Source organism: Trichechus manatus, unplaced genomic scaffold, assembly GCF_000243295.1.
Source record: "Trichechus manatus latirostris isolate Lorelei unplaced genomic scaffold, TriManLat1.0 scaffold00073, whole genome shotgun sequence".
Lineage (NCBI taxonomy): Eukaryota > Metazoa > Chordata > Mammalia > Sirenia > Trichechidae > Trichechus > Trichechus manatus.
Genome location: NW_004444009.1, coordinates 12937635 through 12952679, shown reverse-complemented (window position 1 = coordinate 12952679; position 15045 = coordinate 12937635). Strand labels below are relative to the sequence as shown.

Sequence of the window (15045 nt, the reverse complement as noted above, 5' to 3'; positions counted from 1 at the left end):
TAGATTCAAGAAAAGAACCTCAGAGAATGCAGATGAATTTTATGTTTCCAGTTATCCAACAAAAAAGAGATTGACCCACTGTGGCTTTGGTGCCAGCTTTGTTCCATGAATGGTTTGTGACTAGAGGGCACAGGCAACTTCTGTCAGATCACCTAGAAGAAAAGACAAGGGCTTTCCCCTGCCTCTGTCACCATCAGAGCTTAGGCTCCTTGATTCACAGCAGGGCTTTCTGGGTTTTGTTTTTTTAGGGAGGGAGGGATTGCTGGAAGGGTCATTTGAGTTGACAAAGGAATAGCTTCCATCAGTGGAAAAAAAGAGGTTGTCAAAAGCAAGCGGAGAGTTTCCTGGGAGCTGTACGGCAGAGCCACAGGACAGCATTCTGCTTTTAGCTACCATCTAAAGACCAAAGTCACGCATCAGGCAGTCAATCCTCACCTCAGAAGTCAAATTCGCCCCTCTAAGAGTCTTAGTCTGCCCATCAGAGGTGATTGTCATCCTTCCCGAGGAGACGATCACCTTTTCAGGGACCACAGACTTCCTTTTAAGTGTCATAGTCATCTCTCCAGTGGTCTCAGTCTGAAGATTCAAAGGGATCATAGTCGTTCCTTCAGCAGTCACAGTCAGATGATGCATAGGGGTCATAATCATCTCTCCAGAAGTCACAGACTGATGACTGACAGAGGACATAGTTGTCTCTCCAGGGGTCACAGTCAGATGAGCCACAGGGGTCATGGTCATCTCTCCAGGGGTCACAGTTGAATGATCCATAGGAGTCATGGTCTTCTCTTTCAGAGTTACACTGTGCTTTCCAAGGGTCATAGTTTCCATTCCAGGGGTCACAGTCTCATCTCTGGGGATGGTAAACATATTTTCATACTTTCCATGGTTCCCGGTGGTCATTGCCTCTCCTTCTGGGAGAAAAATCTCAAAATTAATGATCAATGCCTTGGTCACAGCTTACTTTCAAGGTCAGTTATTGAAGAACCCACAAGAGATGAGAATCAAGATTGTGATGAAAGGATTGAGCTGAACTCTGAAGAAAATAATCAGAAAATGATGAATCCTACCTCTTTCTTCCAATACTATTAATTACTGGCAGGGGTGAATCACTCCAGGGCTGCAGTTACTGCTCCCAAAATCCAGAATTGGAGGGTTTCATAATACTCTCACTTGAGGGCATAGATAAAATCCCACCACATAGAAGCCCTGCTCCCTGCCCACCTACCATGTTAATATGGTCCCAGGCACCCATGGGCACTCAGTGGATTTGCTATTGCCAGTTCTCTGTGCTGAAGCCCTCATCTTGGCCTCTCTGCACCTTCTGCAAGACCTTGTTCCCAAGGCCTAATTACTTGTCGAATCCTCAAGGAGAAACCTCTGGAGCCCCCACATTGTAAGAGGCACTAGGAACAAAACCAAAAGCAATGAGACTGCCCAAGACAGATGTTGTAAACAATTGGGTTGGAGTCCCGTCTCCACCCTTGACTAGCTGTGTTACCTAGACTTGACCTTTCTGACTCCCAGTCTCCTCATCCATAAAATGAAGATTATAAACCACCTCTAAGGATGTTTCAGCTCTAGCGTGCCAGGTTCCATCTCTTAACTGCCAAGGAAACCTCTATATCAAAAAGAGCTTTAAAAAGAAACCTAATTCCTTTTTCTGGCTCCTGCCTCATGAAAGCAGGGTAAAGAGACAGAAATAAACTAATACATATTGAGTACTAGCTATGAGCCAGCACAGTTTTCATTCCATATCTCATTTAATTCTTATACTGATGAATTATTCCCATTTTACACATAGGGAAAACTAAGCTCAGAGAAGTCAGTGAGGAGCAAATATCCAAACCAAGATTTGAAAATAGATTGGCCTGACATCAAAGCTTATTCTCTTCCCTCAATTTCATGTTGCCTCACCAAAAAGGCAAGCACACCGTCTTTAAACCTAGCAGAAAAGCCCTCCTCTCCTCAGTGCCTGTTGTAGATTGAATTGTGTCCCCCAAAATTATGTTATAATTCCTAATCTGGTGGCACAATGATTAAGAGCTTGGCTGCTAACCAAAAGGTCACAGTTTGAATCCACCAGCAGCTCCTTGGAAACCTTATGGGGCAGTTCTACTCTGTGCTATAGGGTCGCTATGAGTCGGAATCGACTCCACAGCAACACGTTTGGTTCTTTTTTGCTTATGTCTGTGATTATTATCCCATTTGGGAATAAGGTGTCTTTGTTATGTTAATTAAGCAGGATTAGCAAAGGTTGTGTCTTGAGTCAATCTCTTTTGAAATTATAAAAGAGACGAAACAAGCAAGCGAGCTAAATGAGATGGGAGAAGAGAAACATCAAGCCACATGACGATCACCCGGTCCAAAGAGCCGACAGAGAGAGAATGGTAACCCCTACAGCCGGTGCTCTGAATTCAAACTTCCAACCTCCTGAACCATGAGAAAATAAATTTGTTTGTTAAAGCCATCCACTTGTGGTATTTCTGTTACAGCAGCACTAAGTAACTAAGACAGTGCCTAGTTACCCAACTTCCAACCCCAGGTTCTAAGTCATAGCTACTTACCATCATTCACTAGGAGATTCTTCAATATGTGGACAAGGGGGAAAGGGCCATTGCCACAGAAAGTGCCCCTGACGTCATCCAGGTCCAATGTCCATACCATGGCCCCCCCAAAATGCTCTTTCTTTATGAACGTTGCCTATAAAAGAAGCAATCAATCAACCTATCGTACTGGCCAGCCTCCAGACTGAGTAAAATGGCCAAAAACATAAGATGGACCTTCAGAGGGCAATATAGCAGGGTAATTAGAAGTGTCGCCTGGATATAAATCCAGCCTCTACCACTATTAGCTATGGGACCCTTAAAAAGTTACATAACCCCTCTGTGTCTTAGTTGCCTCATCTGTAAAAGAGGGATAATAACATTTCCAACATTTTTGAATCAAAATAAATCCTGTATGTATAATATTTAGATCAATGCCTGATATATATTAAAGATTCAATAAATGTTAGATATTATGACTTCTATAGGTTCCCCAGCTGCTAATCATCATTATCATCATACTAAAGTATAGATATTGCTTTGTTATTTACAAAACATTTCTACATACCTTATCTCACAGTGATGTTATAAAGTAGGGATAAGGCAGATAATAGCATGCCCTTTTCATGGATGAGAAAATGAAGGTTTTTATCCATGATTTTTAAAAGCTCAGATATAACAAAATGGCAGTTTAGACTCAAATCCAAAGTTCTCTCCCAAGGCTAATGGGAAAGACAGACTCCATCTTATAAAAACAGCTGTATGACTTGGCCCTTTTCTGGGGTTTACTTTCCCCAAATGTAAATAAAATAAATGGAAGGAGTGACCCAATTATGGTTTAGTCTGAAACTGTGAAGATTTTTAACCCACTTATAAACTAACAAGTTACCTGCCAGATACACACACACACACACACACACACACACACACATATGCCAGTACCAGTTGCTGTTGAGTCAGTTCCAACTCATGATGACTCCACGTGTGTCAGAGCAGAACTGTGCTCCATAGCGTTTTAATGGCTGATTTTTCTAAGGTAGCTTTCCAGGCTTTTCTTCCAAGGCACCAAGGTGGACTTGAATCTCTAACCTTTCAGTTAGCAGCCAAGCATCTTAACCATTTGCACCACCCAGGAACTCTAATACTCATATACACACATACATATATATGTGCTATATGTATACACATACACACCCCTCTGGATTAGAGAACAGGCTGTTTATTGCTCACAGGAAAAAAAAAAAAAAAAAGAGTAACCAGAATAGTATCTTGATGAAAACCAAACACCTCCAACACATTCAAGTCCTTTCATAAACTGGTTTACATTTTCCTCTACTGCCTTGTGTTACACTTTATAAAAAGCCTCTGCTCCACCCAAATTCTTCTTTGAACCCAAAATGAGCTTTCTGTGCACTTAGCCCTTTGTCAGGTCATCATCTTCTCCTGCTCACCACCCTCAGGAAGGCTTCCCTGACTACCCAGCCTCTGCCAAATATCAGCAGCATTCATTGAGTATTTAGCTTGTTTTGCCATATACTGGTATTTACCTGTTATGAAATCATCTGATCCAAATGGAAGAGAAGAGACTTTCACCAAAAAGCCATGTGAACTGAGAGAAGTCACTTCTCCCTTCAACACCTAGTTTCTTTCCCTTCAAAATAAGAGGGTTGGACTAGGTGAGATTATGAAACTCTAGGTAAAACTAAAATTTGGGTGTGCCTGAAACTCATCTGATCTAAACATCCTCACCTATTTGCCTTCTACCCATACATGCACACGTGTGCACGCACACACATTGTACAGACCAAAGACCCATGAAAGCCAAAGGTAAACTATATGCTGGAGCAAGAAAGAGCCAGGGTCTTACTTTGTAACTGAAGCTGGCTGCATCGTCATAGCCAACCCACTTCTTCCCCTTATAGGCATATGGGACAAACTGATATTCAATCCAATGCTTCCTTGCTCTCTGAACAAAGGAGCAAACCTGCCAGAAGGATCACAAGGTTAGTAACATCAAATGCCATAGAGAGAAGCACCAGCAGACACACTTGTTCCTTTCCCAGGGATAAAGAGTCCAAGAATCCCTCACCAGGGAGTGAGAAGAAGGAAGACCAAAGAGGGAGTAGAGAAGTTACTCTGTGACCTTGCTATTCTGAATAAATTCCTAACATTACATGTTCCTTCCTCTAATGTCCATGATGGAAAAAGCGAGAGAACACAGGAGTGGGTGACATTCTTCAGAAACTAAGCCAGGGTTTGGTAAATGATATCAACACAAAACTACTAACAACAATATATCTGACCCTTGACCAAACCTGTATTTTTTTTCAAAGTGTTTTTGTAAACAAGTCTCTTCCCTGTTCATTAGATCTCAGCACAAACTGCCCCATATAGGCAGTTATCAATTAGCTTTTGAATCACTAGTAGACTTAAAGGTCTTGAAGGCAGGGACTAGGTTGTCACAATCAATCAAGCATTTGAATGTCTACTTGCACCCAGCATGGTGCTAAAAACTATGCTATATGTTATGAACAAGCAGAAGTGTTCAAGTTGCACTGCAGAAGTTAATGTCTAAGTCATTTGTTTTGATGCTTTTAAGATTCTGCCTATAAAAATCTTTGACCCATAATATCCTTCAATAACATTACACCCTCTTACCACTATCAACCAGTCTGACTGGGATCACAATAGAGAGTCCTGAACAGAGACGGAGAAAAATATAGAACAAAAAACCAAATTCACAAAAAAGACCAGACTTACTGGTCTGATAGAGACTGGAGGAACTCCTGAGACTATGGCCCTAAGACACCCTTCTGACCTGGAAGTGAAGACATTCCCAGAGACCACTTTTCAGCCGAACAATAAACAGGCCCATAAAATAAACAATAACACCCTAAGGGAACATGTTCATTAGAACAATCAATTATACAAGATCAAAAGTACAAACGTTTGTCCAAAAGCAAAGATGAGAAGGCAGGAAGGGGTAGAAAATTTAGACAAAAAGAAACAGGGAACCCAGGGTGGAAATGGGAAGAGTGCTAGCACATTGTAGGGAATGCAGCCAATGTCATGGAACACTTCATATATAAACTATAGAATGGGAAACTAATTTGCTCTGTAAACTTTCACCTAAAGCACAATAAAAAATTAATTTAAAAAAAAAAAGAACATTACACCCTCTCCTCACTTATCTATATGGCTAGGTTCCAAAGAGAAGCTCGTTATGTGAAATCAGTGTTATGTGAAAGTGGAGGATGACTACATCACTATATAACTGCCAAATTATATCATTACATAACTGCCAAATTACATCATTACATAACTGCCAAACCACTAAAAATCATAACCTTAACCATCAAAGCCAACATTACTCTCGTCTAGCACCGCAGCATTCATTACTGCCAGACGTACATTGTTACTGTGCAAAATAGTCCATAGATTTTTTACTATTGTCATAAATGAAAAATTTCAGATAACAAGACAGTCAATAAGTGAGAAGGTGTATTTCAACTCTGCCATCACTTATAACCATATTTCTTTGGATAGGCAGAAAAACATCTCCATCCATCTAGGACAGAAGAGAGATTGGGAAGACATTTGGCACCTACTCTACTGTTGTCTAAGGTAAGAACATAGCTCTCCATCTGGCAACCCCTAAACACCCTGTATTTTTGCACCTGCTGTCCCTACTACCTTGGAAGTCCATTCCATCCTGTCATTTCTGCCCATCAGAATCCTTCTGTGCTTCAAAGCTCTGCTCAGAATCTAGCTGCCCCATAGATTTTTCCATATCTCTTCAACCACCTGAAACAGTCTTGTGCCTCTTATAGTCTTCTATTCTGTTTTATATTCCCTTCCTCTACTCAATAGTAAGCTTTTTTGAGATGGGGATGGGGGTGGTGGTAATTGTAGTAGAGGAGAAAGAAGATATAGTAGAGGATGTCTTGGAATTGCTTCAAACTAATTTAGTAGTGGAGAGGGAGGGAGTTGGGGAGCAGAGATGAAATAAGATGGGTCATGAGTTGTTAATCACTGAAGCTTGGTGATGGGACTGTGGTGGTACTTTTGTATATGTTTGGAATTGTTTATATTCAACTATTCATGCTTTTTGATTAGGCCATAGTAAGTCAGAATTGACCTGTATAACATTTTAGATCCTTTTAAGGGGTGAAATATCTGTCCCCCTCCATTCATACTCCATCCAGCCCCTTATCCCTCACAAAGAACTAAAATAGTTCTCTTAAAGAAAAAGAAAATATCCCAGATAGTACATTTCCCTTGCCCCAGGGAACTATTTTGCCCTGTCTCTAGCCCTCACCCTTGCTCTTGCCTCTATCCTTGCCCTTGCCCCATTTAGGAAGAGATCCCTCTTCTCGTCACCTCAAAATAAGCCATAAAGCCAGCTTGCTTGGTGTACTTCCCTGGAGATGCTGGTCCCATAGCCCTGGCCCCCAACCAAGTCTCAGAGGCTTTGAGGAGGCAAAAGGTACGTCCATAGGTGGGTAACCCCATGATGAGCTTCTCTGAGGGTGCCCCAAGCCTTCGCCAGTAATTCATGGCATATGCCTGCATATCGGAAGAACACAAACCCCTCCTTGTTATTAAAAACCAATGGCCTGGGATCAGCAGCAGATATCTGGGCCATCTGAGATCTTTCCTTTTCTTACCGACGATCTGAGGTCTCCAGGCAGAGAGAACAGGGGGCTACTGTGTCCTGTGAACTTCTCCCAGGACCCATGGAAGTCATAAGACAAGATGTTGATGAAATCCAGGCATCTGTAGGGGACAGAAGGAGGAGATCATCACAGTACTACCTAACTATGCATTGGCCACCCAAGCTTCCCTCCCCGTTCTGCATTTGGGGCCTGCCCAAGGCTGTGCCTACACTTAAGATAGTACCGCTGGCACAAACTGCTGGTTAGGGACAGTTGTGCATTAAAATCTATGCTGTCCTGAAAGCATACATGGCACTCACAGCCTAGGCCGAGGTCAGACAAGAAAACAAATACAAACAGGCCTGATACAGGTGCTAGCAGAGGTCTGCATGCATTGTGCGAGTCCAGAGCCACGTGAGCATAACTCTGCCTTGGTGAGTCAGGGAAGGTACCAAAAAAGACAGAATAATTGAACTACATCTCGAAGAATGATAGGAAATTAGCGATGTAGTAAGACTGGAGAATAGTCCTGTCAGCTGGAATACAGGGTCCCATGTACAAGCGAAAGGGGTTCAGCTCTACCATTCAAGCAGCCATTGAAACCCACCTCTTTCAGAAAGCTTTGTTAATTGTTGTTGTTGCTGGGTGCCGTCAAGTCAATTTTGACCATAGCAACCCCATAAGACAGCATAAAACTACTCCATAGGGTTTTCTTGGCTGTAATCCTTACGGAAGCAGATGGCAGGTCTTTCTTCTGTGAAGCCGCTGGGTGGGTTCAAACCATCAACTTTTCGGTTAGCAGCTGAGCTCTTAACCAGGGCTCCTTGTTTTCTTACATTCCAGGTATAACTGAGCACTTACCAGGTGACAGGAATAATAGTTTAAACTGATTACCTCATTCAATTGTAATCTGGCAAATGTCCTATGAGGTAAGTACTATAACTGTCTCTAAAGAAGAAATTGAAACCCAGACGGGTTCATTAATTTTCCTGAGATCACCTGGCTGGGTGAAGGCAGGGCTCCTTCAATCCAGCCTGATTTCAAGACCAGCACAAATGAACTCTAAGCTGCACTGAAACTCTATGCCCTTCTCCTCCCACACTGAAACAGCTCCTCTAGGGCCATCTCACACAGCAACAGCCCCTCCTTGCTTTTGTTCTGCATCCCCAGCACTTTTCTCATTTGCAACTACTTGATTCCTGAGGTTCAAGAAAATTAGCCCAGAGCCAGCATGTCCAGAAAGATTTATGAGCCATTCTCTGTCTGGCTTTGATATTTTTGAATGGAGACCTGTGCTCTGAAAACTGGGTTTGACGATGCATTCCAATTTTTGGTTTTGTGGCCGTGGTTGTTAATTCATCCGTCCCTCTGATGGCACCCACCTGCTGCACAGAATCAGTCTATAACTGTCATCTGGGAAGGCAGAGGCCAGGCTCATGGGATTCTGTCCTTGTGACATCCAGCAATGGGCCACACAGAAGAATCTTCCCTGATGACAATGTTGGGGGAGGGGGAGTACTCCATCATCTCCCTCTGATCGTCTAGAGAAAGCCCCAGTGTATAATGGAGCTAATCCTTGTCCCCATCCATGCTCTTAAATCTACCCCCTAAACTTACGTTTACACCCAGGCAGGCATATGGGGAGCTCAGGGACAAAGCTTGGGCAGCTCTGGGGCTCAAGCTGTTGAGATGCCTCCTTCCTGTCAACATCTTGCCTCACCAAGGCAGCATCCACTCACCTTCCTAGAACGCGGACATCATAAGATGTTGGGATGATATTTGGGGCCCCAGAGACAGCAGCAGACAGCAGCAGCTTTGGGTGCAGGTTGTTGATTGCCTCCTTTTTGAAGGCTAACACGAGCTCCTAAAAGGAGAGGGAGACAGACACAGAGAATCAGGCAAAACAGAGAGTCAGGGAAAGAGAGAGAGGCACGGAGACTGGCAGGTATCATCCTGAGCCCCTTGAGCCAGGTTCTGGGATATAAAGGTGAGTCTACCACAGGTCTTGACACAGGCTCATGAGAGCAGCAGACATGGCCCAACATGGTGAGTGATTTAATAGAGGCTCAGGACGGGGCAGTAGTGGTTCGGTGGTAGAATTCTCATCTTCCCTGCATAAGACTTGGGTCAGATTCCCCACCAATGCATCCCACACACAGCCACCATCTGTCTGTCAGTGGAGGCTTGCATACTACTATGATGTTGAACAGGTTTCAGCAGAGCTTCCAGACTAAGATGGACTAGGAGGAAAGACCTGGACATCTACTTCCAAACAGCAGCCAATGAACACTCTATGGATCACAATGGTCTGATCCCATTGTGCATGGGGTCACCATGAGCCAGAGCCAACTCCATGGCAGCTAACAACAACGAGCAGGCTCAGGAGCACAGAATTTAGACTGACACTGCCTGGGGGAGTCCAGGAGGCTGCACAGAGAGGCGTTGCTTAGACTAGACGATTGAACCAAGACCCAGATGCAGACAGAGAAAAGAGCGACCATAGGACACATGCTCAGAGCTCTTTTGCCCAACACCTCTAAGGTGATGGTAGTAAAAGAACATTCTGTCACCTCTCTCCTGTCCCTGCCCCATCCCCAGCCTTATGCTCCTTCTCTGCTGTGAGCCCAGATGTGATAAAACTAGACCATTTCTGGAGCCTGGGGCTGCCATACTGGCCTTACTTCAATTAAGGAGACAAAATTCCACCGGTCATGCATGGGGCTGCCTCTCAGTCCAGGGTACAAGAAGAAAAGGTCAAGACCATCGAAGTTATATGTCCTCAGGAGGGATATAACTGAATCAACAAACTTTTCATGCCTGGTGGGTGTGGACAACATAGCGGTGAACCTGCAGGGAGACCGGGGGGTGAGGCAAGGAACACTACCTGCAGGATCACAACCTCCTCCAAGGATCGCAACCTCCTACAAGGCCCCGTGGTTTGTGGCCTGTGGGTGGCATGGAGGATGTGGCTGAAGGAAAGGAAGGGGGATCTTTAAACTCTAAAAACGTTTTATCAAATTCTCATTAAGGCAGGTGTAGGGAATGAGAGAAGGTCTTAAATTGTGAACTGGGGGTTACCAGACAGAAGCACCAATAGCCAGGAATGGGGAATTCAGGCAACAGGGAGATAAAAACCACGTCCTGTCCCTGGCCAAGTGCACAGGGAGCAGCAGATACAAGACAAAGAGCACAGCCTGGGGTCAGAAGACCTGGCTTAGTCCAGCTCTACCACCAAAAATGTGCTTCAACCATGGGTAAGGCATTTGGCCTTTCCCTGCCTGCTTCCTCCAGGGTAACTATCCCATTCCTAAAACCTGTGCTACCACTGACATTCTTTCCCTGACTGGATTAGGGGAGAAAACATGAGGCAAGGGTCAGCACTTCCAGAAAGATCTACCATCTAATCTGGGCCTAGGCTGCAGAGCATGGCACGAGAGCTCCATGCTCTTACAAGGGGCTCCAGTCCCTTTTCTCTTTTATTTGCTTGCTTGATTTTTTTTTTTTTTTTTTTTTTTTTTTTTTGTTTTCTCTTCTGTAGTGGAGATACTATTGAAAAAAAAAAAATTTTAACTTACTGGAGCAAAAATTTAGGCAATTCTCAGCTAGACCGGCATGCAATGGTTAGAAAATTACTAAAATAGTAATTTTAGTGGCAGTCTAAAATTACAGAATTAGTCGGGCCTGGGTTTCATTGTCCATTTGCCACCTCCCCACTGGGTGATCTCTGAGTGACACGTAGGTACCATCTGGCAAATTCCTGCAGACCTCTGACTTTTGCTTTCTTTTTCTACCAAGTTTGGGATACAAACAACCACCCTGTGAGCTTTCAAGTATTCATAAGATAATGTGTGTACACCACCTGGCTCAGCATCCAGCAAATAGTAAGTGTTCAAAAAGCGATCATCACGGGAGAGGTGAAGCCTGGGGTTGGGCAAAGCCACTTATCACCTGTCATTATTGCTGTGTGCTGTCGAGTCAATTCCAGCTCATAATGAGCCTATATAACAGAGTAGAACTGCCCTGTAGTGTTTCCTAGGCTGAAATCTTTACTACGGGAGCAGATTGCCAGGTCTTTTCTCCTGCTGAGCGGCCGGTGAGTTCAAACCACTGACCTTCCGGTTAGCGGCCAAACACTTAACCAATGAGCCACCAGGGGTCCTTAGTTATCACCTAAAAACCAAAAACTCTCCCCAAATTCTTCCTCTGTTGTCACTGGAAGATGCTTACAAGGTGCATCCCCACACACTCCCCTGCCACCAGGTCTGCATCTCGTTCATCTCATTTCCCTTAAGACAGGAAGATTGGCACTGGCCTCTACCCCAGGCCTCAGCCAGGAAATGGGAGACAGGAAATAGAAAGGCATTTTGTAATCTCTACATTGCCCTGTGGAGTGTAAAGTGCTAATAAGAGCAGCAGTGGCTAAGAGCTACTGCAAGCTACGGCTGCTAACCAAAAGTTTGGCAGTTCAATCCACCAGCAGCTCTTTGGAAACCCTACGTGGCACTTCTAGTCTGTCCTATAGGTTCACTATGAGTCAGAATGGACTCGATAGCAACGAGTTTTTACCATGTATTGAGCATTTACTATGTGCCAGGGCAGTAAGCTTAACATCTGATGCAGTCCTTCAACTCCATTTATTAAATGAGTAGGCCCAGAGCCCTCCTCCTGCTCTGAGACAAAACCCCTGCCTCTTAGGAAGGGTCCAGTGGCGAATTGTGAGTGTCCATTTTGTCTCCGCCCCCTCCTCCTCCACCGTCTCTGCTAGAACTTCCTTATCTTCCACCCGCAAACCTCCACCCCCAGGGAGAAGAGGTCTAGAGGTCCCTGAGTCAGGGCCAGGCCAGGGCTCAGGGAAGTGTCTGCACTAGTTTTGCTCTCCCCACGGCCAACCTGGTTCCCCCTCCCCAGTCCTCACTTCTAGCCTGCCTGCTCCACCCTCCCTTCTGCCATCACCTCTCACCCCAGAGGGAAGATGGCAACCAAACACTCTCACCTTGGTGTGCCGAAGTCCCACCCACCAACAGACAGCAGTGTTTTCAGCTTCCTGTTCCTATGATGTGGGAGAGAGGGTTGGTAAACCAAGTCCTTACGCCAGTGAGCAGCTGCATCCATCATTTCTTTCCCTTCCTTCTTCCCTCCGTTATTTTAAGGAACAATGGAGAAATAAGGGAGATGGGAAGTAGGGGAAGAAGGTGGATGGAGGGAGGGAGGGAGGGGCTTAAGAGTGAGTTATGAGGTTGCCAGGCAGAGAAGAGAGAGAGGACACTGAGGCAAAGACTACAGCAGAGACAACACCAGCAGGCAAGAAAGAGCTCAGGGTGCTTGTCAACAGGGAGTTCTAAAGTAGGGGAGGAGGCTTCAGGAGCCACTTGAAGAGGAGGTTAGGACTGAAAGAATCAGAGGAAAGTGGAAGAGAACTAGAAAAATCAGCTTAGTCTATAAAATCTGAAAATATGACCCCCACACCCAGCAGGAATACACCTCTCCTTGAGCTTGTTGAACTCTGGGTAGAGAATATTCTCATCCTGGGCATTTTTGGCCACAATCTGGCTGTTTTTCATTGAGGCAAATGCAAATATCAGGTGGGTGCAGAGAAAGGGGTCCAGGTCCTGGGGCAAGATCGAGGCAGGGTCTGGTCGACTATATGCCCAGTTGGTGAAATAACACATGAGTTTGTGGGCAGCACCTGGCCAGGGAGAGCACACATTAGCTGGCAGAGACCAAGGAAGGGGGGCCCTCAGCTTCCACAGAGCAGTGTGGACACCAGCCCAAGAACCCAGGCCACTGTAACTCCTTCCCCCACATTCCCCAAAACTACCCTGAGGTCCGGGCCCTCCCCCACTGCTGAGGCCCCAAGGGGAAAAGAATGCCTTATGAAATCCTGATTCTCAGCTGGATCCTGACACGCAGCAAGTGACTGACAAACAGCAGGTGGCTGAACACCCGCTGCTGAACTGAATGGTATCAATAATCCCTGACCAAGGAGCCAGGGCAGGGTGGGACACTCAACACGGAGGACCTCTCAGCCAGAGAATCTCCCTTGCTCTGGAGAGAATACAATTTCCTTACCATTGTGGCGTTCCAGCACAAGAGCCAACCCTGCAGGAAGCAAGGAAGGAATAACTCTCAGACACATGCACATGCCCAGAGTGACATGCCCCAGTGCCCACCCCAGTCAGCCAACACGCCACCCACTCAGCATGTCATCCAGAGGCAGACGTACAAATGGAGGCACACACGCCATTCACGCATTCTCTTTTCTCTAAAGTTGGGCAGGTGAAGCTAGATCTATCTAAGTTCCTTTTCGCTCTAATACCACACGCGCACACGCATACTTTGCGCAGGGACAACGATGTTTTTTAAAAGTCTTGGTGAAAAATTTAAGCCAGTGGTTCTCATCCTTGGCTGTACATTAAATATCCTGGCTCCTCCCCAAGAGGTTCTGATTTAATTGATCTGAGGTGGGACCTGGGCATCAATATTTTTTTTTAATTTTTTTTTTATTTTATACTATCAGATTTGAGAGTCACTGCTCTGATCATTCCTCCCTGGGCACCTCTGACCTTCACTATGTCCCATCCTGTTGTTAGCTGCCGTCGAGTTGGCTCCAACTTATGGTGACCCCATGTACAACAGAATGAAATATTGTCTGGTCCTCTCTTATCTTCATGATCATTGATACGCTCAAGTCCATTGTTGCAGCCACTGTGTATTTTGAGTGTCTTCCAACCTAGGGGGCTCGTCTTCCAGCACTATATTGGACAATATTCTGTTGTGATCCATAGGGCTTTCAAAGGCTAATTTTCAGAAGTAGATCTCCAGGCCTTTCTTCCTAGTCTGTCTTAGTCTGGAAGATCTGTTGAAACCTGTCCACCATGGGTGACCCTGCTGTATTTTGACGCTTCCTCATCATAGAAACATGCAAGCCACCACAGTATGATAAACTGACAGACAGGTGGTGGTGTCCTATCCTACATCTACTTAATCCAGGTCCCCTAAGTCCCAGGCTGCTCTTTCAGCCACCAGAGAGAGGGCAAACTCATGAAGCCTGGTACCTCCTGGGCTGTGATACCATCGGGGGTGGGACCTGTCATACTCACCAACCCAGAGCAGCAGCCTCCCCATCTCGAAGGTCTGACAGCTGTGAGGCTAGAGTTTGAAACCCTTTATATGAGCTTCCCCATGTAGAGCCTAGCCCTACACACACACACACACACACACACACACACACCAGTGCCAGAGCTGGTGATTTATGAGCTGCTGCCTCAGAGTCACAGTGACCCCAGCACCTCTTGTCCTCCCTCTCCAGCACAGCTATAGCTCTTGGAGCCAACGAAGCACCAGCTCTGGACCAACACAGGCATCCAGCGGGTGTCCACCACGGGGCCATGTCCAGGGCAGGGCAGTGTTCCTGAGCCCTCCCAGTACTCAGTTCCTCACCCTGGTGGTCTGTCCCCCATGGGCTGAGTATGGGGGAGAAACATTGCATGATAGCAGTCATTCTGTTGTTATAAGACTATTGGTTAGGGAAGCAGTGTAATATAAAGTTTAAAGGCCCCAGGTTGGACTCAGGGAGACAAGGTTTGAGTCCCAGTGTCACCTCTTAGAAGTTGTATCATCTTGGGTAAGTTACTTAGCCTCTTTAAACTTCAATTTCCACATCTGTAAAATAAGACAACAGCTCTTATTTACCTTACATGGTTTCGTAGGGATTAAAAAGATAATGTATGAAAAATTCTTAGTTCAGTGCTTTGCTTATAATAAGGACTCAATGAATGGTAGTTGTAATTAAGGACACCAAAATGTTACCCAACAGTTAAAAACAAACAAACAAACCCATTGCTGTC

The 15045-nt window shown here is 45.2% G+C and overlaps 1 protein-coding gene across 1 annotated transcript; it reads right to left on the bottom strand.

Annotated features, from left to right (window-relative positions):
* Positions 1 to 200: 200 nt before the first annotated feature.
* Positions 201 to 14379, bottom strand: OVGP1 (oviductal glycoprotein 1). The gene is given in 13 exon segments (XM_004380445.1): positions 201 to 251; positions 253 to 959; positions 962 to 1033; positions 2565 to 2700; positions 4411 to 4527; positions 6924 to 7109; positions 7211 to 7319; positions 8938 to 9062; positions 9880 to 10045; positions 12192 to 12248; positions 12680 to 12884; positions 13268 to 13297; positions 14299 to 14379. Coding segments are annotated over 13 exon segments (1986 nt in total). The 5' UTR covers positions 14324 to 14379.
* Between the last annotated feature and the right edge of the window lie 666 nt (positions 14380 to 15045).